Source organism: Heterodontus francisci, chromosome 5 (assembly GCF_036365525.1).
Source record: "Heterodontus francisci isolate sHetFra1 chromosome 5, sHetFra1.hap1, whole genome shotgun sequence".
Classification (NCBI taxonomy): Eukaryota; Metazoa; Chordata; class Chondrichthyes; order Heterodontiformes; family Heterodontidae; genus Heterodontus; species Heterodontus francisci.
In genome coordinates, this window is record NC_090375.1 from 14,977,553 (window position 1) to 15,003,168 (window position 25,616).

The 25,616-nt window shown below is 41.9% G+C and overlaps 1 protein-coding gene across 2 annotated transcripts in view; it reads right to left on the reverse strand.

Moving 5' to 3' along the window:
- Positions 1-1,024: 1,024 nt before the first annotated feature.
- Positions 1,025-25,616, reverse strand: part of dsc2l (desmocollin 2 like) — a 50,498-nt gene continuing 25,906 nt past the window's right edge. For both annotated transcript variants that reach the window (XM_068031130.1, XM_068031128.1), the window contains exons 9-16: positions 22,942-23,127; positions 22,173-22,417; positions 19,748-19,890; positions 15,421-15,654; positions 13,606-13,830; positions 12,697-12,824; positions 6,626-6,943; positions 1,025-5,874 (exon numbers count right to left, since the gene is read on the reverse strand). In XM_068031130.1, coding sequence (XP_067887231.1) covers positions 5,680-5,874; positions 6,626-6,943; positions 12,697-12,824; positions 13,606-13,830; positions 15,421-15,654; positions 19,748-19,890; positions 22,173-22,417; positions 22,942-23,127 — 1,674 coding nt within the window. In that variant the 3' untranslated portion in view covers positions 1,025-5,679. The remainder of the gene's footprint in view (positions 5,875-6,625; positions 6,944-12,696; positions 12,825-13,605; positions 13,831-15,420; positions 15,655-19,747; positions 19,891-22,172; positions 22,418-22,941; positions 23,128-25,616) is intronic.

Genomic DNA, 25,616 nt, shown 5'->3' on the forward strand with positions numbered 1-25,616 from the left:
TTTTTGCTACCAAGGTGGATAATGTCACAACTTCCCACGTTATGTTCCATCTGCCAAGTTCTTGCCCACTCACTTAACTTGCCTATGTCCCTTTACAACCTAGTTGCATCTGTCTCACAGCTTACTTCCTACCAAAGTTTGTATGGGTCAGCAAACTTGGATACATCACACTTGGCCTCCTCATCCAGGTCATTGATGTAGATTGTAAATAGCTGAGGCTCAAGTACTGATCCCTGTGGCGCCCAATTGGTTACAGCCTGCCATCTAGAGATTGGCTCATTCATTCCTTCTGTTTGATTAACAGATTCTAGACTCACCTTCCAGGTTTGTCTTCTAAATTTCCTCTTGTGGAGAAAAGCATAACAAGAAGCTATCTTATTTTGATGGTCACCAAGAAATCCAATAGGGAATTCAGAAGAAACATCTTTACCCAAGGACTCAGATACACCACCGAAACAGGCCCTTCGGCCCACTGAATCTTTGCCGACCATCAACCACCCATTTATACTAATCCAATATTCCCCACTCACATCCCCACCTTCCCTCAAATTCTCCTACACTAGGAGCAATTTTATTTTATTTTTTTAAACAATGGCCAATTTACCTCTCAACCCACAAGTCTTTGGCATGTGGGAGGAAACCGGAGCACCCGGAGGAAACCCACGCAGTCACAGGGAGAACTTGCAAACACCGCAAACAGGCAGTACCCAGAACCGAACCCGGGTCGCTGGAGCTGTGAGGCTGCGGAGCTAGCCACTGTGTTAGAATGCAGAACTTGTTACCACGGGGAACGGTTGAAGCAAATAGCATTTAGGGAAAGCTAGACAAGCATAAAGAGGGAGACGGGAAGACAGGGATACAATCATCGATTTAGATGAGAAAAAATGGGAGCAGACTGGAGTGGAGCAGTAACAGCAGTATGGACTGTTAGGTCAAAAAGTTCTTTTTATGCCATTTGTCTTATGCAAATCAACTGAACTGAGGTTTAGTGCACCCAGTTTCACAAAATGATCTCCTGCAAGAAATTATGGTTTAGTTGATTTTAGTAGTTAATTGCATACATAGTCAATCCTGAGCCTCAAAATTAGTTTGCTTGGTGCATTCAGATGTAAAAATACATTGCATCAATTGTACATGCTGTATTGCTCATCTAAAACAGCTGTTTTCCTCATGTACAACATCAATTTTATTTTACAAATACATTTTGACAGATATACAAAAGTCAGGCGGTTATCACAATGAACGGCATTTTGAACAAACATAGCATTGGGATAACTCATTGTTAAATCCAGAGCTCCCTTGGAAAGTTTGAACAGGTTTTGAAATATCCAGCAATTTAAGTATAATTTTGGTTCAACATCTGTGAAAGTCACACTACAAAAATTACCACATTTTGTGCAATGTCTTGAGACAAGCTTACTGTACAGCATTTAAAATTACTCGCAGATATTTACATCAAAATAGCCATGGAAAGCTACATTCGTGGGTTAAAGACAGTACATGACAGCACATTTGAAACATTTCTATAAACATAAATCAGTAAATTCACTGACCTTGCACTCCACTGCAGTCATCATTTATAGCTACAGTACAAATCCACAAGTAGTCTATAAATTGGTAGACATGCTTTAAAAGGGAGCACTGTGGCAGAAACTGATGTCTTACCTCTGCCTACTTGTTCTTACTGGAATGCAAAGGCTCACTAAATCCGCCAAAAGCTTGCAAGCAATGTTGCAACATGAAGCTTAAATTCAAGAGAGGTTTTCCTTTTAAAAGACATAACATTTCCCACTTTTCCCCCTGGAGAATGAAGGCAAGTTTCCCACCCCCACCAATAAAACAGCAGTTCTTACCTAATCTAACCCAAATACAATAGGGAGGGAGGGAATGCACTCTGCTCAGTGATTAAGTATTACCATTCAATGTACCTCATTTTATTTACTTGGCAGGTCTCCTCCATTGGTAGTTCAATTGTAACTTCAATTACAACAACTTACTTCTATCTGGCAATTTTACAATAGTAAAATGTCCCAAGGTGCTTCAGAGGAATGTAATCAAACAAAATTCGAGACCACTCCACCAAAGAGATGAGGGCAGGTGATCAAAGGCTTTGTCAAAGAAATAGGGTTTCAAGGGGTGTCTTAAATGACAAGAAGTGAAGAGGTGGAGGAGGTGAGGAGGTGAGGTGGTGGGGGGGGGTTTGGTTGTACTGCTGAGAAATTAAAGTTCAATTACCAATCTTTGAAAAGACCACATAAAAAGTGAGCTCTTGACAAGCACCACAATACCAACATGAATAAGCACTGCTCACATTTTATAAACCACTCAGACGAGGGTCAGTCTGGACCACATTACTGCAGCAGTTTAAAGGCAGCCCAGTACCACCTACTCAGAGCACCTACTGCTGATGGGCAATAAAAATTGGGCTTGCCAGCAACGTCAACATATTGAGAAATAAATGCAGACCAGGCAAACATTATACAGGCTACAGTAAACATAGGTAGTAGTAAATTCCCCTCCATCCCATCATAAAGTGCCAGCTCGTGCTGCAATAGGTTCCCAGAGACAATGCAGCCCATGGCCTAACCTTCAGGTGAGTCTCAGCAGGGAGCAACAGCAGCTCATTCAATACAACCGACAAGACTATATCCTAACTCAACACACACGCACGCACACAATTTCCAGCAGGTGTTGAGAGAGAGCAGCTGGGAGCAGGAAATGCCTTACTTATCTCCTTTCTCCTTCAGCCTCTCAACTGCAGAACCTCACTGGAATCCAGGCCAAGATCATTTATTTATTTTTATTTAGTGATACAGCACTGAAACAGGCCCTTCTGCCCACCGAGTCTGTGCCGACCATCAACCACCCATTTATACTAATCCCACATTAATCCCATATTCCTACCACATCTCAATTCCCCTACCTATACTAGGGGCAATTTATAATGGCCAATTTACCTACCAACCTGCAAGTCTTTTGGCTTGTGGGAGGAAAATGGAGCACCCGGAGAAAACCCACGCAGACACAGGGAGAACTTGCAAACTCCACACATGCAGTACCCAGAATTGAACCCGGGTCGCTGGAACTGTGAGGCTGCGGTGCTAACCACTGCGCCACTGTGCTGAAGTTATTCCTAACTTCTATTAATAAAACCTCTGTGGAAAAAAATAATAATCAGTGGTTAACAAATCAACAACATTGTGACTTTAAACCAGTATAATGCAAGAGGCATTATACTGATCAGTATAAGGAGAGAGCAGGACCTGAACTTGTTCAGCGTAGCCAACTCCAGCCCAGGTTTAATGCTCTGTTGGCAAGGAGCGCAAGGCAATACTATTTGCGCATCTTGTATTTATAGAAAAAACAGCATGGACAACTAAAGAGATTAGGGATAGCATAAAACTAAAAGAAAGGGCCTACAAAAATGCAAATCGCAGCACAGATCCAGCCGAATGGGATAGATACAGAGACCAGCAAAGTGTCACAAAGCAGCTTATAAGAGCTGCTAAAAGAGATTATGAAAGGAAACTTGCAAGGATCAAAATCAATAAGAAATTTTATAGTTACATAACTATAAAAAGAGGTCAAGAGCAATGTCGGCCCACTAAAAGCTGAAAACTGAGATATTGTCACTGATAATGGGGAAATGGCAGACATGTTGAACAATTACTTTGCCTCAGTATTTACAGCTGAAAAAGGAGGATAACTTGCCAGAAGTCCCAAAAAAAATTAATAGCCGATAGGGGACAGGGACTTAATACAATTAACGCAAGTAAATCATCAGTAACAAGGAAATTAATGGAACTAAAAAGAGTGAGAAATCCCCAGGACCTGACTGTTTCCATCTGAGGGTGTTAAAGGAAGTAGGCGAGCACATTGTAGATGCCCTAACTATAGTCTTTCAGAGTTCCCTAGATTCAGGAGTGGTCCCTCTGCACTGGAAAGTTACACATGTCACTACACTTTTTCAGAAGGGTGAAAGGGGGAACCAAGGAAATTAGACCAATTAGCCTGACATCTGTGGTGGGCAAGTTGTTGGAGTCTATAATCAAGGATAGGGTGACTGAACACCTAGAAAAATTTCAGTTAATCAGGGACAGCCAACATGGATTCATGATGGAAAGGTCATGCCTGACAAATCTCATTGAAATTTTTGAAGAGGTGACTGAGGTAGTGGACAGGGGAGTGTCTAGGGATGTTATTTATATGGACTTCCAGAAGGCATTTGATAAAGCCCCACATTAGAGACTGTTAACTCCATGGGCTTCCATCTTAGTTGAGGGCAAATTATTGACATGGTTAGAAAGTTGGTTGAGTGGTAGGCGACAGAGAGTGGGGATAATGGGTAAGTACTCTGATTGGCAGGATGTGACTAGTGGTGTCCCACAGGAATCTGTGTTGGGGCCTCAATTATTCATTCACGATTTGGATGATGGCATAGTAAGCCATATATCCAAATTTGCTGATGATACAAAGTTAGGCGGCATTGTAGACAGTCTAGATGATAGCATAAAATTGCAAAGAGATATTGACAGACTAGGTGAATGGGCAAAACTGTGGCAGATGGATTTCAATGCGGGCAAGTGTGAGGTTATCCATTTTGGACCAAAAAAGGATAGAGCAAGGTACTTTCTAAATGGGAAGAGGTTAAGTACAGTGGATGTCCAAAGAGACTTGGGGATTCAAGTGCATAGATCTTTAAAATGCCACGAGCAAGTGCAGAAAATAATCAAAAAGGCTAATGGAATGCTAGTCTATATATCTAAAGGATTGGAGTATAAAGACACAGAGGTTATGCTGCAGCTGTACAAAACCCTGGTTAGACCCCACTTGGAGTACTGTGAGCAGTTCCGGGCACCACACCTTAGGAAGGATATATTGGTCTTGGAGGGAGCGCAACGTAGGTTTACAAGAATGATACCTGGACTACAGGGGTTCAGTTACGAGGAGAGATTACACAAATTAGGCCTGTTTTCGCTTGAATTAAGAAGGTTAAGGGATGATCTGATTAAAGTCTTCAAGATTTTAACAGATAAAGATAAACTATTTCCACTGGTTGGAGATTCTGAAACTAGGGGGCATAGTCTAAAAATTAGGACCAGACCGTTCAGGAGAGATGTTAGGAAGCACTTCTTCACGCAAAGGGTGGTAGAGGTTTAGAAGTCTCTCCCGCAAACAGTTGTTAATTTTAAATCTGAGATAGATTTTTGTTAAGCAAAGATATTAAAGGGATATGGGCCAAAGGCAGGTATATGGAGTTAGGCCGCGGATCAGCCATGATCTCATTGAATGGCAGGACAGATTAGAGGGGCTGAATGGCCTACTCCTGTTCCTATCTTCCTATGTCCTAACCCCAACCAAAAAATAATGGAAATATTTTACAACAGTTTAATACTTCACTTTAATAAAAGATACAATTTAGACTTGGCTAAATGTACCCAGATTCCCAATGTATTAGCCAATAATAAAACTGAGGGATGCATCAGTGTTGCAAGATTTTTATACTGCCTAGTAATCTGATATCTGTTTAATACAGTAAAGGGATGAAAAGAATACAAGTCAACAAATGACTTAGAAACTTCCCAACTGAAACATCCAACTTCACTATTTCCAAAATACCTTTCTCATGGTTTTTAAAAAATTAAATGGTTTAAGCTGTTTGAAGTTCAGACATGCTGGTTATCTTTTTAATGAAACGTTGGCCAAGGGCCCGAATTTGGGCCCCAAATTGTTCAAGTACTCCAAACCCGGATTTTCTCTCACATCACTGCAGCAGCCAACAGAACCATTAACTGACTCAGCTCCTTCATGTTGATAGTGGTGTACATAATCAGTTGGCATAAGCTGCTCTCGCAGTTGTTCTTCGTCATATACCTTAAGCAAATCAAACAAAAGTTAAAAATCTAAGTCTCGCAGTATGAACATTGAAACAGATTCATTTCAACAAACTAGCTTCAAACTAAAAAGTACTTTTCTTTTTTGGAGTGCCAAATGAGACGGTTTTGTTATACTGCAGATTGAAGAACCACCAAAACATTCCTTACTAATAAACCTCATTTGCTCAAGGTAATTAGCAAAAAGAACCACTGGGAAGATGAGGATAAATTTTATTTTATGCAGTGAGTTGTGGTAAACTGGAATTCGTTGCCTGAAAGGCTGGAAGGGGATTCAACAACTTTCAAAAAAAAAAGCAAATTGGATAAATAGAAACATAGAAAAATAGGAGCAGTAGGCCATTCGGCCCTTCGAGCCTGCGCCACCATTCAATACGATCATGGCTGATCGTCCAAGCTCAGTAACCTGTTCCGCTTTCTCCCTGTATCCCTTGATCCCATTAGCCCCAAGAACTATATCTAACTCTTTCTTGAAGTAGTTGAAAGGGAGAAAATGTTCAGGGCTATGGGAAAAGAGCAGAGGACTCAACCAGCTGGCAGAGGCACAATGGGCCGAATGGCCGTCTGCTGTGCTGCATCATTCCGAGTCATTCTACATCACTTCAGCCTGTCCCCACCGCCCTCAAAACCTTCCCCTTAAATAACAGATATATGGCTTAAAATACTTGGGAGCTAATCCCATGAGATTTACATACAAATTGAGCTGTAAAGCTTTTTACAATGAAATTCACCTGCTCAACTTGTGATCTCAGGATGTCCATCAGGCTGTGACTATTTCTGCGACTGAGCAAATTAGCATTGTTTGCAATTCCCGTGCTGCTCTGGGTATGCAGTGTATGATGCACATTAATCATTCCACTGTGACCATATAATCCCTCACTGGTTGTATTCCCCACTCCAGTAGTCGTTACCATCGTCCCACTGTTCATTCCTTCTACATGGCCGAAAGTGGAGTAAGGTCCAAAATTTGTTTCTTGGTTGCTGAGATGGCCACTTGACACTGCAAAGTTACCCTTCTGAGACAGAGGGATATCCAGGGCGGCAAGGTTCTGGAAAAACAGGAGCGTTAAGGAATTGAGACATCGAATCCATCAACAACCATTTGTATTTATATAGCACCTTCCTTTAACATAAAACATCCTAAAGCACTTCACAGGAGGGTTATTAAAAAAACGACACCGAGTCAGAGATATTAGGGCAGATGACCGAAAGCTTGGTCAAGTGCATTTAAAGTGCATCTTATAAGGAGAGGAGAGGTTTATGGAAGGAAGTATTCCAGAGTTTAGGGCCTTAGCAGAAGGCGGCACGGCTGCCAATGGTGGAGATATTAAAATCAGGGATGCTCAAGAAGCCAGAATTAAAGCAACACAGATATCTGAAGGTTGTGGGGCTAGAGGATATGACCAAGATAGGGAGGGATTTGAATTTTAAAATTGAGGCGTTAGCCGGGACCTAATGCAGGCTGGTGAGCACGGGGGTGATGACTGAACAAAAAACATGATGCAAGTTATGACACCAGCAGAAAAGTTTTGGATGATCTCTAATTTACGAAGGCCAGCCAGGAGCGCATCGGAATAGTCCAGTTCAGAGGCAACAAAGACATAGATGTGGATTTCAGCATGTCATGAGCAGAAGCAGGAGCGGAGGTGGAAATAATCTTTCTTAGCGATGGAGATGTGTGGCTTGGAAGCTCATCCTGTGCTCAAGTATGACACCAAAGGTAGCCAACAGTCTGATTCAGACTCAGACAGCTGCCAGGAAGGGATGGAGTTGGCGGCTAGAGAATGGAGTTTGGCAACAAGGACCAAAGACAATGGCTTTACTCTTCCCAACATTTAGTCAGAGGAAATTTCTGTTTATTCCAGTGCTCGATAGATATTGGACAATTTAGTAACAGTGGGGAGTCAAAAAAGGTGGTGGTCAGGTAGAGTTGGATGTCGTTAGGGCATGTGGAAACTGACTGTCTTTGAATTATGTCACTCAGGTGCAGACCGTAGATGAGAAATAGGAGGGGGCAAGGATAGATCCGAGGGGGACACCAGAGATAAGGTGCACGAGCAGGAAAAGAAAATAAGGATAGATCCTAGGGGGACACCAGAGATAAGGTGCATGAGCAGGAAAAGAAGCCATACAGGTGATTCTCCAGCTACGATTAGATAGATAACATGGAACGAGGCAAGTGCAGTACCACCCAGCTGGACGACCGTGGAGCTGCATTGGAGGAGGATGGCATGGACAACCATGTCAAAGGTTACAGATATGTCAAGGAGGACGAGGAGGGATAGTTTACTTTTGTCACATTACACAGGATGTCAATACGACAATAAAGCCAAAAACTGCACAGTGGCGCAGTGGTTAGCACCGCAGCCTCACAGCTCCAGGGACCCGGGTTCGATTCCGGCTACTGCCTGTGTGGAGTTTGCAATTTCTCCCTGTGTCTGCGTGGGTTTTCTCCGGGTGCTCCGGTTTCCTCCCACAAGCCAAAAGACTTGCAGGTTGATAGGTAAATTGGCCATTATAAATTGTCACTAGTATAGGTAGGTGGTAGGGAAATATAGGGACAGGTGGGGATGTTTGGTAGGAATATGGGATTAGTGTAGGATTAGTATAAATGGGTGGTTGATGTTCGGCACAGACTCGGTGGGCCGAAGGGCCTGTTTCAGTGCTGTATCTCTAATCTAATCTACTTCATAACTACTTCATGGGGAGGCGGTGGCACAGTGGTATTGTCAATGGACTAGTAGACCCAGGGTATTGCTCTAGGGACATGGGTTCAAATTCACCACAGCAGAAGGTGGAATTTGAATTCAATGAATAAAAAAATCTGGAATTAAAAAGCTAGTCTAATGATGACTATGAAACCATTGTCGATTGTTGTAAAAACCCATCTGGTTCACTTCTGTCCTTTAGGGAAGGAAATCTGCTGCCCTTACCTGGTCTGGCCTACATGTGACTCCAGACCCACAGCAACGTGGTTAACTCTTACATGCCCTCTGAAATGGCCTAGCAAGCCACTCAGTTTATATCTAACCGCTACAAAGTCAATAAAAAGGAATGAAACCAGACGGACCACACGGCATCGGCCTAGGCACTGAAACGACAACGACAAACCCAGCCCTGTCGACCCTGCAAAGTCCTCCTTACTAACATCTGGGGGCTTGCCCCAAAATTGGGAGAGCTGTCCCACAGACTAGTCAAGCAACAGCCTGACAGTCAGAGTCACAGAATCATACCTTACAGACAATGTCCCAGATAGCACCATCACCATCCCTGGGTATGTCCTGTCCCACCGGCAGGACAGACCCAGCAGAGGTGGTGGCATAGCAGTATACAGTAGGGAGGGAGTTGCCCTGGGAGCCCTCAACATCGACTCCAGACCCCATGAAGTCTCATGGCATCAGGTCAAACATGGGCAAGGAAACCTCCTGCTGATTACCACCTACCACCCTCCCTCAGCTGTCAGTACTCCCCCATGTTGAATACTTGGAGGAAGCACTGAGGGTGGCAAGAGCGCAGAAGGTACTCTGGGTGGGGGACTTCAAATCCAATCACCAAGAGTGGCTCGGTAGCACCACTACTGACTGAGCTGCTAGACTGGTATGTAGCAGGTGGTGAGGGAATAACATGCTTGACCTCATCTTCACCAATTTACCTGCTGCAGATGCATCTGTCTATGACAGTATTGGTAGGAGTGACCACCGCACAGTGCTTGTGGAGGTGAAGTCCCGCCTTCACATTGAGGACACAGTCATCACTGGCTAAATGGGATAGATTTCGAATAGATCTAGCAATGCAAAACTGGGCATCCATGAGGCAATGTGGGCCATCAGCAGCAGAATTGTACGCAACCACAATCTGTGACCTCATGGCCCGGCATGTCCCCCACTCTACCATTACCATCAAGCCAATAGACCAACCCTGGTTCAATAAAGAGTGCAGGAGGGCATGCCAGGAGCAGCACCAGGCATACCTCAAAATGAGGTGTCAACCTGGTGAAGCTACAGAGGACTACTTGCATGCCAAACTGCGTCAGCAGCATGCAATAGACAGAGCTAAGCGATCCCATAACCAACGGACCAGATCCAAGCTCTGCTGTCATGCCACATCCAGCCCTGAATGGTGGTGGACAATTAAACAACTAAGTGCAGGAGATGGCTCCACAAATATCCCCATCCTCAATGATGGGGGAGCCCAGCATATCAGTGCGAAAGATAAGGCTGAAGCATTTGCAACAATCTTCAGCCAGAAGTGCCGAGTTGATGATCCATCTCAGCCTCCTCCTGAAGTCCCCAGCATCACAGATGCCAGGCTTCAGCCAATTCGATTCACTCTGCGTGATATCAAGAAACGACTGAAGGCACTGGATACTGCAAATGCTATGGGCCCTGACGATATTCCAGCAATAGTACTGAAGACCTGTGCTCCAGAACTTGCTGCGCCCCTAGCCAAGCTATTCCAGTATAGCTACAACACTGGCATCTACCCTGCAATGTGGAAAATTGCCCAGGTATGCCCTGTACACAAAAAGCAGGACAAATCCAACCCAGCCAATTACCACCCCATCAGTCTACTAATCATCAGTGATGGAAGGTGTCATCAACAGTGCCATCAAGCAGCACTTGCTTAACAATAACCTGCTCAGTGATGCTCAGTTTGGGTTCTGCCAGGGCCACGCAGCTCCTTACCTCATTACAGCCTTGGTCCAAACATGGGCAAAACAGGTGAACTCCAGAGGTGAGGTGAGAGTGACTGCCCTTGACATCAGGCAGCATTTGACCAAGTACAGCATCAAGGAGCCCTAGCAAAACTGAAGTCAATGGGAATCAGGGATAAAACTCTCTGCTGGTTGGAGTCATACCTAGCGCAAAGGGCTGTGGTTGTTTTAGGTCAGGATATGAATCATAAGGACAGTGCGCATGACTAGAGGTCTATAAAGATCTGAGCTTTCCCTCACAACTTGTAAAAACTCCAGAACAAAAGGTTTGAAGGTTACAGCCCTATTCAGAAGAAAAATGGGGCAATTGTGTTTATTTCTCTGTATGCCTACTGCTTAAAAACATCGCAACTGTCTGGACTTGGCTGAACAGAATAAAAAGTTTAAGTTGCAAACCATATTTAGTGTCAAATGCAAACTCATTTGGGGCATTATAATGATTAAGTACAGAGGACTTTCAGGGATAATTCAGTGCAACAGTGGACCTTGGAGAAGGTGCATAGGAGATTTACCAGAATGCTACCAAGCCCAACGGACTTCATTTATGCAGAAACTGGAGAAGCTGGGATTGTTCTTCTTGCAACAGAGAAAGTTAAAGGGGAGATTCAATAGAGAGCTTTAAAACTACGAAAGTGTTCTGGTAGAGCAGAACTGGACGTAGTGAAACAGTTTCAATTGGCAAGAGGGTCAGTAGCCAGAGGACACAGATTTAAGCGAACACACAAAGGAACCAAAGGGCAGATAAAGAATGAGATTTTTTTCAGTGAGTTTATGATGATTTGGAATTCACCAAAGGACAGTGGAAGCAGATTCAATAGTAACTTTCAAAAGGTAACTGGGTAAATACTTGAAAAATACATGGGAAAGAGCAGGGGGAGTAGGACTAATTGACTAGCTCCTGAGGCTGAATGGCCACCTTCTCTGCTGTTCTGATAAAAAGTCACTGACCTGAAATGTTAACTCTGCTTCTCTCTCCACAGATACTGCCTGATCTGCTGAGTATTTTCAGCACTGTTTTTATATCACCATATCACCAAATATCCAAGTGAATTGGAGCAGTGTGGAGTTGGGACGTGTGGGAATCTTAGCTTTTGGGTTGACAGGCAAAAAAAGGAACAAAAACAATAAAGCTGCAAATCAAAATTTTATTAAAAAAACAATTGTGTTTTGAATAGGAACAGGTTGGAGTTCAAACAGAACACAAAACAACTTAAAATAATTGGGGAGATTAAATTTAAAAGATGCGGTGGAGAGGAGGGGTAAGAGGAGCAAGAAGCACAGGAAAAGCTCACCTAGAGCATACTACTGTGGGACCTAGACATTACTCAATTGCCCTGTCTCAGTCAGGAGCAGCAGGGGTACTAGGAGAATGTCATGAGATATTTTGCAGCTCATGCACCAAGTACTGGTGTCACAGTGGCCACATACCTGACTGGTGCAGCTAGAGAACCTAGATCATCAGCATTCAAATGGGAAAGGTCAAATGCAAGAAAATTGTAGCATCGGGGTGGATGTCGGTCTGGCTTTTTAAAAAAAACTCACCCTATTTTTATTTCCATGTTATGCTTTTGCACAGAGTCAAGATCAAAGAATTGCAAGAACTTGCAATCATATAGCACGTTTAAAGGCCTCAGGAAGTCTCAAAAGCAGCTTACAGCCAATGGAAGTACTTTTGAAATGTAGTCCCGTAGTAAACACAGCAGCCAATTTGCACGCAGCAAGCTCCCACAAACAATAACCAGAAAATCTGCTTTCTGCTTTTTTTTTAAAAAAAGGATTTTGATTGATAGATAAATGTTGGCCTGGTCACTGGGGTGATCTCCCCTGCGCCTCTTCAAACATAGTGTCAGAGAATCATGTGTGTGTTTACCCGAGGGGAGCAGACAATGTCTCAGTTTAACATCTCATTCTAACGATTCTCAGTACTGAACTGGAAGTGTCAGCCTGGATTTTATGCTCAAGTCCCTGAAGTCGGTCATGAATCCACAACCTTTTGACGTAGAGGTGAGAGTTCTACCCACTAGACCAGCATTATAATTTGCAATGAGAGATGCAGAAAGCAGATGCATTCGGTGTGAGGGAACCCACCTTATCTTGTTGACCACCACCCTCTTCATTAGAGACAATGATGCTTTGATGGTATTGAGTATCAGGATATAAAGAAACTTTCTTTTTGTCACCTCCACAATACAACGCAACTGCTGCCAGGAGTAAACCTGTTAAGAATACGAGATTATTACGCACTGGAAATTAGTACTTGCAAGTTTTTAAAAACTTGCCATCCAAATAATTTAGCGGAGGATTATAAAGCTGAGTATTTTGTTGTGTTTGAGGTTTAAGTCAAAAGCTGGCAGCAAACTTCACTGAAAGTTCATCTTATCTGAACAACTTATAAAAGATTTCTGATACTCTATGCCAGAAAGGGAATTGATACTACAATTCTGGCACCACTGCATACACCATTTGAACTCTGGAACTGACAGTATAATTTCAATTGAGAAGCACAGTTACTCAAAAGGAAGAATGCAACAAACAAGACGACATTAACAGACATCAAATGGGTATGTAATTGGTTAAGATAAAAGGATACATGAGGCAGTGGAAAAAGTGCAAGAAATATTCACAAGGCTAAACTCATCATGAAAGGCTGAACAGGCTGACACGCTAGATAGGTACATGAGGGAGAAAGGAAAGAATAACCTGGTGATTGGATGAGATGAAGAGCAGTGAGAAGAGGTTCATGAGGAGCATAAACACCAGCATAGACCACGTGGCGCAAATGGCCTCTGCTGTGGATTCAATGCAACAGATACATAAATAAACCAACGCTATCAGGTTGGCTCAACCCATAAAAAAAGCGTTTATAACAATTATTGTGTATGTATACAGCCTTAAGTAGTTATATTGTCATTGAACAAAATTAGCAAACTTTTCTTAACTCAGAGCTTTCACTGGAGGAGCTTTTTAAACAAAAGATAGCCATCTCTTAAAACTTACAAAGCAGTAGCAATGCAGCCAACAACATTACAAGGATTCCCAATCCACCAAGGACAGCACTTCCAGATGCAAGTCTATCTGCGCAATTTAAGTTGTTGGGACATTCGCAGATCAAAATCTTTAATGTTTGTTGATTTCCCTGGTGCTGCTGATCCCGAACTATGATGGGAACTTCATAATAACCAAGAGCAAGTTGCTCCACTGGTTTGATATGGGCATAGGATCCTGGAAGACAAGAAATTGTGATGAGCTGAAGGGTAACAAATCAAACAAGTTTAGTGTAAGAGGCACTGAAACAAACCAATTTCTTCCAAGTTACAAACATAAAATATTACACTGGACTTTCATTTCTTTGAGAGACATTTGAAATTTTATGCAAAACTTCTCAATATGGTATACCATTAACAAATAGGAAAACCACTAAAATTATGCAGATTTAAGATGCAAAAATATTGTTCATAATGTGATGCTCATAAGTGCAGTGATTGAAACTACAAGAACTCAACCTGAAGGATTATAAAAATTGACTTTTTCTTTTTAAAAAAAGGTGGGCAATGTGCTTCAAAATGGCCACCAAAGGGCAAAAGACCTAGCTTTGTATATTCAAACTGACTACTGTCTGGTGCAAGCAAAAGAATACATTCCGAGCCAACAGGTGTAAACTGCACCCATTCTAAACCCATCAAGAGACAATTTTTGAAGTGAATGGGTTCTTCTGAAACAAAGAAGGTGTGAAGTAGCCACATCCTGGGCCACTGTGCATCACCACAGGGAGAAAAATCCCATCTCCCAACAGAGGCTTGTTGTGAGAAACTTTTAGCTTTAAAAAGGTAGCTCTCGGAAAAGAGTGAGAGGGGGAGGGAGACCCAGGAAAAAACATCTCCAAAGCTTGTCTAGCTGGGAGCAAAATCCAACAGGCCAAGAAGGAAGGTGCCCTGATAATTCTACATTTTCAACTTGTGCAGCAGTGAACTTGAAGTGATCCCCTCTCTTCAAACTGAGGTTGCAAAGAAATCCACAAACACCTCAGGCCTGCATTTAAAGAGAGCTTGACCTCCAAGAGAATTCAAGAAGCTTATGGCGAACGCAAAAATCCTACTTCACTCTCTTTTCTTCTGTCTCACGTGTGTGTAAGCGTGCATGCATGAGTAGGTGCAGTTGCGACAATTACGTGACATTTTGCTCAAATAATTAATCTCTAGTTTTAAACCTACAAGAAAACTTGTCACTGTTTGTCAAATAAAACACAAAAAAGAGGTTAAAACCCCAATTTTAAAAAAAAAACTTGCTGTGATCAGGTGGGAGTTGAACAGTGGGAACCACCTGTGCCCCTCACCAAATGGCCATAACAATAATCTTATACCTGCCTGTTATTAGCACTAGAAACAAGCAGAAAAAGTTCTGTTCAACTATCACCCTAGGGTTTGCTTCACAGGATAAATTTATCTTCTATTTTGCAAACTAAGGCCAATTCATACATCATCTAACTCATCCAAATGCAATGGGCTTCCAAAAAGGCAGGAACGGTAAAGGCCAGATTCTGCTCTAAATAAATATAAAAAAGTGGAATCCTTTCACCTCAAATACTCTTTGCAATGTGATATGTACACTGACACTAACCAGAATTTATGATAAGGATAACAAAGGAACATGAGATTTACAGATGATTCTTGGATAGTAATTGTGCAAAATAGCATTCAGTGACGTGCACTACTCACATATACTGTGAAATATTATACTCTACAGAAGTAGAGCCAAAGCAATGAGGTCATAAACATCAGAATGCAGATTTTTTAATTTTTTATTAAACTATACCTATTTGCCTGGTGATCGACCATTTTTCTTTAATCTCTGCTGGGTCATCCGGAAGCAGAAACGTAAATGGATCCGAATTTGGTTTTGCATCAAGATCCTCAGCTGAAACGTTCACAAACTGGCGGACACCATTCTCGCAAATATGCAAGTGATTGTTGTGAATAATTGGAGAGTTGTCATTGACATCATCCAGGTTTATGACCACAGTTCCAGTTCCAGTTCTTGGAGGAACTCCTTATGCAAAATGAAAAAAGGACAAACAATAGTGAAATGCACCATTTCCTACACTTAACATTTGAGATTTTTTTTAAAAATTAAAACAAAAAACAGATCTGTAGACAAGTGGCTTTAAACAGTCTTTACTCATTAAGAACTACAACCAGAGATCAAAGCATTTATTTTCCATGCTTTCCTGCAACTTCCAGGATTCTATACCTGCAGTAATGTAATCAATGCAACGCAACCATGGATTGCAGTGGTTCACCACCACCTTCTCAAGGGCAATAAGCTTTGGCTTAGCCATCGACACCCACATCCCGTGAAAGGATTAAAATAAGGTAGACGGAGTTAAGATACAGATCAGGTATGATCGAATTGAATAGCAGAACAGGCTCGAGGGGCTGAGTGGCCTCATCCTCAGATACTGAAGCAGTCCGTTTAGAAATGCAAGACCTGGACAATATCCATTGACATTCAATGACATTATGATTGCTGAATCCCCCACCATCAACATCCTGGGGGTTACCATTGACCAGAAACTGAACTGGAGTAGCCATATAAATACCACGGCTACAAGAGCAGGCCAGAAGCTAGGAATCCTGTGGCGAGTAACTCACCTCCTGACTCCCCAAAGCCTGTCCACCATCTACAAGGCACAAGTCAGGAGTGTGATGGAATACTCTCCACTTGCCTGAATGGGTGCAGCTCCAACAACACTCAAGAAGCTCGACACCATCCAGGACAAAGCAGCCCACTCGATTGTCACCCCATCTACAAACATTCACTCCATCCACCATCGACAATGGCAGCAGTGTGTACCATCTACAAGATGCACTGCAGCAATGAACCAAGGCTCCTTCGACAGCACCTTCCAAACCCGCAACCTCTCCCATCTAGAAGGACAAGGGCAGCAAATGCACGGGACCACCACCACCTGCAAGTTCCCCTCCAGGTCACACACCATCCTGACTTGGAACTATATCTCCGTTCCTTCACTATCGCTGGGTCAAAATCCTGGAACTCCCTTCCTAACAGCACTGTGGGTATACCTACCCCACATGGACTGCAGCAGTTCTCAACGACAATTAGGGATGGGCAATAAATGCTGGCCTAGCCAGTGATGCCCACATCACATGAACAAATTTAAAAAAAAAAAAATCCTGTTCCTAGAAGGTGATGGAGGCATACAATAGGTCCACTTGTGAGAGGGTGGACTTCGAGTTAACTGTATGCAAGCATCAGAAGTGCAAATCATCCAACATATTTTTCTATATGGCACCACAGCAATGCTGGACTAAAAAAAAAAAGAACTTCCTGGCACCCAGAGTTACTATGGGGGTGGAAGGTATTTGCACTTGGTGTGGTTGGTGGTTTGCTGGAAAGCCTAGGAAAATCTGAGCTGGATGAGCCAAGGCATCTTAAAGAAAAACTCATTTTCAGCAATTTTATTGAACTAAAAAAACTACAACCAAATCCCAGGGTTTGCTACAACTATTTTCTACACACTTTCCAATTAGATTTACTTGCTAAGAGAATTCTGGGCATGCCCTCCTATAGAATTTATTTTTGACATTATATTCAGTTCATTTTCCAGTGGGTTTGGAGTCAATGAACGAAGATATTGCCTTCTTATTTTACCCCAAAAAAAGGAATATTTCCTTCAATTCTATTGAAACCTCAGAATTAATTAATCTCCTTGAGCAGTAAACTGGTTTCTCTTGGGTGTAGCAGGTAATGTATGACTGGAAGAAATAAAAATACAATTGTTAAATAGTAAATTCTGCCATAGATCATGATTCGTTTAATTTAGCTGGAATTTCAAACGGCCTTCAATAAGGTCCCCCCATAGTAGACTAATGAATAAGGTCAGAGAAGGTAGAATCAGGGGACAGGTAGCAGAATGGGTTGCTAGCTGGCTTCAAGACAGAAAGCAGAGAGCGAGTGTGTGAAGGGTAGGTATTCAGAGTGGCAGAAGGTGGGAAGTGGTATTCCACAAGGAACAGTGCTTCAAACACTGCTGTTCATAATTCACATTAACAATTTGGACTTCAGAACAAAAAATAGCACAATTTCTAAATTCGGAGAGGACACCCAAATTGGGGGCGGGATGGGGAAATGTTCTGGATTTCCACCACCCTGTGTGAGGAAGTGCTTCTGACATCATCCCTAACCAGTGCCACGGAACCGTATTTATTTTTTTTCTCTGACTAAAACAGTGTGCCTTTAAGACAGAGAGCAGCTTTTGGATGACAGTGTGCCAGCTGTATTTGTTACCTAGATGACATTAGGGGAGAGTGAGGACAAGGGGTCGGACGGTATAACGTTTCTATTTGATTGTGCAAAACTGGCAAAAAAAGGGTTGAAACCAGTTTTGAGACACTCTCCAGTGAGGCGTACTGCTGAAGAAAACAGCTTTCTATTCTCCCTCAGCAGAAATTCTACAAGGAGTTACAGGTCAAATTAATTGCCTGAGGAAAAAAATACTTCCAAGGCAGGAACTATTTGCTTCAAGAATGAATCTCTCGATTGTATTTTCTGCAATTCACCAATGGTCTTGATATCTGCTGCAGTCGAAGTGTTTTGAATGCCTAACTACTGAAGTACTGTTTCATCAAACCTGGGTGGAGACTGCGAATGGAATTTGATCATTTTCACCTTAGAACACCTCACCTGCAAAGACTTACTTAATTTATTCTTAAACAGCTAATTTTTTTTTAAAACATCACTTTTTTTTTTAAAAAAAAGAACCCGGTTAATTGTGATTTTTGAGTGAGAGAATGAATATGGGGAAGTTAGGTTAAAATAAGTTATAAAGGTCTTTAGACATAGGTTTATCTTAACAGTATTTAAGATCTAGCTTTTTAAATAAATAATTAATTTGTTGTTGTCTAAAGATACCTGGTTTGGTCTGTTTTATTCTGGGGTTACTAGTGTGTTTAATTTGGCTATTTGTCCTGTTGGGTGGGAAACGGTTATGCAACCTGTGGAGTGATGGGATTGAACTGATCGTGTATTGCTCCTGCCGCAGTCGCAACACTAGTCAAGCTCTAATTTTGAAGGTTATTCCCCTGCCTCGCTTGTTCTGAATTTCTCCAGAGGAAATAGTTTATCTCTAGCTTCCCCACCAACGCACCCCCCCCGCCACCCCCATTTCATTCATGGGATGTGGGCATTGCTGGCTAGGCCAGCATTTATTGCCCATCCCTAATTGCCCCAGAGAAGGTGGTGGTGAGCCGCCTTCTTGAACCGCTGCAGTCCATGTGGTGGAGGTACACCCACAGTGCTATTAGGTAGTGAGTTCCAGGATTTTGACCCAGTCAGAGTAAAGCAACTGCTCTATCAACCCCTTTAACACCTCAATTAGATCACCCTTTAATCTTCTATACTCAAGGGAATACAAGCCTGCTCTGTCCTCATGCAATCTGTCCTCATAATTGAATCTTTTTCGTCCCAAATTCATTTGTGAATCTGCGATGCACCCTCTCCAGTGAATACAGCGTTCCCGCAGTTTGGTACCCAGAACTGAATATGGCAAGAACATGGTCTCAGTGATCATAGAATCATTCCAATAGGTAGCAAATTTAAAACCGTACAACTCCTTCTGTCCTGCAGCAGCTGATGGTACATTTCAAGGGACTTCCATGATACCCAACCCCAAACCCCCTGAAGATTCTGAATTCATTACTTCACAAAAATTAATGCAGCCCGAGTAATTTTAAAGACTACACTTTTAAAACAAAACAAAAAAAATTCAGTTTTCAATAAATTAAGCAGACTTGTAATTTCCCCAAATGCAACCTCCAAAAGCATTCTCTTCTCAAACCCACTCCCTTCAGACAGTTCACATGACCTACTACAGGTTGGAGGTATCAGCTACCCTGCCAATCCCTTGAAAATCATTAGCATGTAGGGGAGGCAGTGTTGTTGTTGTAAAGTCACTAGACGAGTAACTCAGAACCCCAGGCTAAACCTCTGGGGACATGGATTCGAATCCCACCACAGCAGATGGTGGAACTTGAAATTCAAGTAATAAATCTGGAATTAAAATGCTAGTCTAGCAGTGACCACAATTATAAAACTATAAAATATGCACTGAATTTGTACTTACTGTTTTCTATGGCCAGCACAGTAACATTGTACTTATTATTTTTTACAAATTCAGACTCTCTGTCCATTATACCAGTAGTTTTGATCGAGCCAGTTTTCTGATCAATAGAAACCCAATTTGCTGGATCAGTTTGTTCCCTGTAGCTGGTTAGTTAAACAAGAAACAGAGCATTTCAAAAGTTTGCACCTTTTATTCATAAACCAGGTCACTGAAGTATTCAACTAAAAACTTACTGTTGCATTTAAAATCAACATTTATGAAATTAAATAAGCTGATACGTATAAACAAAACTGCAATTAGCCTCACATAAGATAGAGGCTGCATACTCCTGCATAACTTTAGCTATTCAAAGGGAAAGTGCTATAAATTCTGAAGGTATAAAGAAGTTTTTCCTGAATTGCTTATTGGATTTATGAGTAGCTATCTTGTAATTGTAGCCCCCAAGTTTTGGGTTCTCCTCCACAAGTGGAAACATTTTCCCTACACAGTGGGTTGATGAGGCCACACCTGGAGTATGGCATACAGTATTGGTCCCCATATTTAAGGAAGGATATACTAGCACTGGAGGCAGTTCAGAAAAGGTTCACTAGGCTGATTCCTGAGATGAAGAATGGCTAAGTAGGTTAGGCCTTTATTCATTAGAGTTTAGAATAATGAGAGGTTTCCACTGGTGGGGGAATCTCAAACTAGGGGACACAGTTACAGAAAAGGGGTCTCATATTTACAACTGAGATGCGAAGAAATTTCTTCACTCCGAGGGTGGTGAACCTCTGGAATTCTCTACCTCAGTTGTGGAGGCTAGGTCACTAAACATATTTAAAGGAGGTAGATAGATTTTTGAGGCGGCACAGTGGCAAGCACCGCAGCCTCACAGCTCCAGCGACCCGGGTTCAATTCTGGGTATTGCTTGTGTGGAGTTTGCAAGTTCTCCCTGTGTCTGCGTGGGTTTCTTCCGGGTGCTCCGGTTTCCTCCCACATGCCAAAGACTTGCAGGTTGGTAGGTAAATTGGCCATTATAAATTGCCACTAGTATAGGTAGGTGGTAGGGAAATATAGGGACAGGTGGGGATGTAGCAGGAATATGGAGTTAGTGTAGGATTAGTATAAATGGGTGGTTGATGGTCGGCACAAACTCGGTGGGCCGAAGGGCCTGTTTCAGTGCTGTATCTCTAAATAAAAAATAAATGAAAATATCTCGGAGAGTCGAGGGGTATGCGGAGAAGGCACGAAAGGAGAGTTGAGGCCTGGGACAGATCAGCCATGATCTTATTGAATGGCATCTGGTTCAAGCAGTACAACGTATTGACTTACAAAGTATTAACAGCACAGAAACAGCCCATCAGGTCCACGCCGGTGTTTATGCTCCATGCAAGCCTCACCTTACACTACATCTAACCTCATCGACAGATCCTTCTATTCCTTTCTCCCATGCATTTATCTAGTTTCCTCTTAAATTTATCTATACTATTCATCCCAACCACTCTGCGTGGTGGCGAGTTCCACATTCTCACCAATCTCTGGGTAAAGAAGTTTCTCCTGAATTCCCTATTGGATTTATTAGTGACTCATTTAAGGCCCCTGCCTGTGGTCTCACCTGCAAGTGGAAACATCTCCATGTCTACCCCAAATCCCTTTCATAATCTTGAACATTGAAGAGTTGAGGACAGGGATTTAAGTTGAATGGCAAAAGAATCAAAAGGCAACAGGAGGAAAAATCTATTTATGTAGCAAGTGGTTAGGATCTAGGATGCACTGCCTGTGTGTGGTGGAGGTAGATTCAATTGTGGTTTACAGAAGGGAAATAGATAAGCAACTGAAGGGAAAAAATTTGCAGGATGACGAGTGAAAAGCTAGGGAGTGGGACTAGCTCATTTGCTCTTGCAGAGAGCTGGTACAGACACAATGGGCCGAAAGGTTACAGCACAAAAGGAGGTCACTCAATGATTTCCATCAGGTCAACTCTCAGTCTTCTATGGTCTGGAGCAAAAAAGCCTCAGCTTGTCCAATCTTTCTTGATCGGCATCACCTCTCAATTTTGGTATTACTCTGGAGACACAAGATGTCCAACTATACTCTGGCTACGATTACTGCTATATAAAAACTTTTTCAACACAATAAACATCTACAAAAATAGTGGCACTGTGCCACTAACTGTGAAAGAACAGAATCAGTACATCCTGCTGCTATAGTCCTGGCCAATATTTACCCCTCAACCATCACTAACAGATTGGTCATTACCATATTGCTATTTGTGGGAACTTGCTGTGTGAAAATTGACTGCTGTGTTTCCTACATTACAACAGAAGCACTACATTGGCTGTACAGCACTTTAGGACATCCTGATTTCTTGCAAGATGATATATTCTTTTATGCAAGTGTTTGCTTCCTTTACTATTGAGTGACGAGCAATAAGCAATGGTCCTACCTGATGCCGTCGCTGCTCTTAGTCTCGGGATCTTTTGCTGTATAGGATCCCAGAACCGTCCCGATTGCCACATTCTCCTTTGTCCAAAGTTGTTTGACACGTGGATTAAATTCTGGACCTTCATCTACGTCCTTCACATTAACTATTACTGAAGCAGTTTGCCTTGAAGAGCTCCCAATCAATGGGACCTCATTTTCCACTGCAATTTCTAATGGTATTGATGGCGTTGCCTCAGCATCCAGCGGCTATAGAACAGACATGAGAGATTACATCACTCAAATTCATGCCCAGAACCAAGCAATCCTGCAAGACTACCTTACATGGAATATTAAACACTACTGGGATCACTGGCACTGGACAGTAAAAGCCAACCCATGGGTCTAAGAGGGATAAACATAACAAGAAATGTTGGAAATACTCAGGTCTGGCAGCATCTGAGAGAGAGAAGCAGAGTTAACGTTTCAGGTCAGTGACCTTTCATCAGAACTTCAGTTGGGGCCTGTTTGGTGTTGCACAGAAAGAGGGGAAACCTGATTGGAAGGATTCAAACAGGAAAATTGAGGGAGAAATGGGCGCTAGCATATCCATGAAAATTCCACTAGTTGGATAAAATAAACTGACCACTAAAATTAACCAAAGACCAAAATATGACCTTGTTTTTAAATTCAGTAGCATTTAAAAAAAAAGGTACGATGAATATTTAACTGCAAACCTCGCATTAGTGCTTGCTGTGCAATTTTTAAGAACCGATCAAACATCATTGGCTTACCTTTACAACATACAAGAGACCTTCATTTGTTTTGGGGTCAGTTAAGATTTTGAAATTTCCATTTTTGTTCCCCTTGTTGATGGTGAACACCGCTCTGCTAGCTTTTGTGTTCGGCAAGTCCTTATCGTTCACAGGCATTCGGAGGACCATTATGTCACTTACAGACTCGTTAACAGTGATGACATACTGAAGCAAGACAAATGCTCATGTTAAAAATGGTCTAATGTAGTTTTAAAAAACCCACAATTAAAGTTGCTATAGCGTTATAATGATCATTGGTGCAGTAGCGTTATCAAGTTAATACACATTTAAGAGACAGTAACTGAAAGCTGGAATTCTGAAATTTCGATCAGTTTGTCATTACTTAGGTCTTGAAGTAATGTATAGTTATGTTAACATAACTACACAACTGCAAGTTCCTTCAAATACTATTTGAATAGAACTATTAACAGGTTTGAATGGTTTAAGGTCTTCATTCAAGCAATGGACATTTCTGAATGTTAAGCACTTTTAATACTAACTTTTATGCTTTAGTGATGGTCAACCCCACTTTCCATAAATTTATACTGCGTTTTGTAAATTTAATTTTTTAAAAAAGTTCCATGGACTCGAATTTGTAATGAAATGTTAGATGAGAAAGTAATTCATGAGAAATGTCAAATCTCCACATCACCCACCTTCCGGCTGTGAAAACTATAAACCATTTCTGAGATTGTTCTCCTTAGAGCACAGAAGGTTAAGAGGAGATTTAATGGAGGCATCCTAAATTATGAAAGGGATTTTGATACAGTAAATAAGGGAGACAAGGGAGTTTGGCAGTGCTAAGTGGTCTATACTTTGATAGAAGTAGTCTAGGGAATAAGACATCAGCTGAGAGCATAGATTGACAGGTGGGAGTATGATATTATAGCTACCAAAAGACATGCCTGAAAGAAGGGCAGGAATGGCAACTCAACATTCCTGGTTACAGGGTTTTCAGATGTGGGAGAGGGTGATAAAAAAAAAAAAGGGGTGGGAGGTTGGGGGAAAAAGAGCCACAATATCAATTAAAGAAAAATTACAGCTGTGAAAAGAGGAGGAAATGGTAAAAGGATCAAATGAAGTCAAATAGCTTGAATTGAACAAAAAAAAAAAGGGCACAATCACAATACTGGGAGTGTACTTTAAACCCTGAAACAAAAGCAAAGTTAGAGAGAGATAGAAGAGCAAATATGAAGTGCAAAAACAATAGGGCAGTAATAGTAGGGGATTTCAACTACCCTAGTGTGAAAGGCACAAAGGGAGCAGAATTCTTAAAATGCATTCAGGAGAACTTTAGCCAGCATATGTTAAGCTCAACAAGAGGGGGGCAGTTCTGGACTCAGTTTTAGGGAAGGAAGCTGGGCAGGTGGAAGGGGCATCAGTTGGGGGAAAACTTTCGTGGAAGTGACCATAATTCAGTCAGATTTAGGGTAGTTATGGAAAAGGACAAAGGCAGACCAGGAATAAAAGTTCTTAATTGGGGAAAAGCTAATTTTACTAAGCTGAGATGTGATTTAGCTAAAGTGAACTAGAAACAACTAGTTGAAGGTGCATCAGTGCCAGATCAGTGGGAAGCATTCAAGGAAGAGATAGTGAGGGTTCAGAGCAAGTATGTTCCCTTGAAAGAAAAAAAAAAGGGTGGGACTAACAAATCCAGAGCCCCCTGCATGTCAAGAGGCTTAAATGAAGAGGATAAAAAAAGGGAAGCTTGTGACAGATACCATGGGTTCAATACTGCAGAAAACCTCGGGGAGTATAAAAAGGATGACATTGAAAAGGAAATTAGAAAAGCAAAAAGAGGGCATGAAAAAAATATTTCAAGTAAAATCAAGGAAAACCCAAAGATTTTATATATATATATATATATATATATATATACATATATACACACACACACACATATACATAGACAGCAAGAGGATAACTAAAGAGTAGGCCCTATTAGGGACAAGGATAACTTGTGTGCTTATTGGTATGGTTCTTAATGAATACTTTGCATCTGTTTAGTCGATGGGTATCTGTGTGACTGGAAAGCTGTTTCCAGTGGCGGTCTGCAGCGCCAAGTACTAGGTCCCTTTCTCTTGTGGTACATATCAATGATTTGGACTTGAATGTAATGGTGACAATTAAGAAGTTTGTAGATGATACAACAATTGACCGTGTGGTTAATTATGAAGAATGCAGACAGCAGGAAGATATGAATGGACCAGTCAGGTGGGTGGAACAGTGGCAAATAGAGTTCAATCTAGAGAAGTGCAAGGTAATGCATACACAATAAATGGCAATATACCGAGAAATGTAGAGAAACAGTGGGACCTTGGAGTTCATGTCCACAGATCCCGGAAGGTGGCTAGATAGGTAGATAGGTTGGTTAAGAGAGCATACAAGATACTTGCTGAGGCATAGAATACAAGAGCTGGGAAGTTATGCTGTAACTGTAAAAAGAAACGATGAGGATGTGGCCTGAATGGAGAATTTTAGTTATGAGGAAGGCTAGGGTTGTTTTCTTTGGAACAGAGGAGGCTGAGGGGAGACCTAATTGAAGTTATAGATTTATCAGGTGTCTAGATAGAGGGTCTAGAAAGGCCCGATTCCCCTTAGTTGAGACATCAATAACTAGGGGGCATAGTTATAGGGTAAGAGATAGGAGGTTT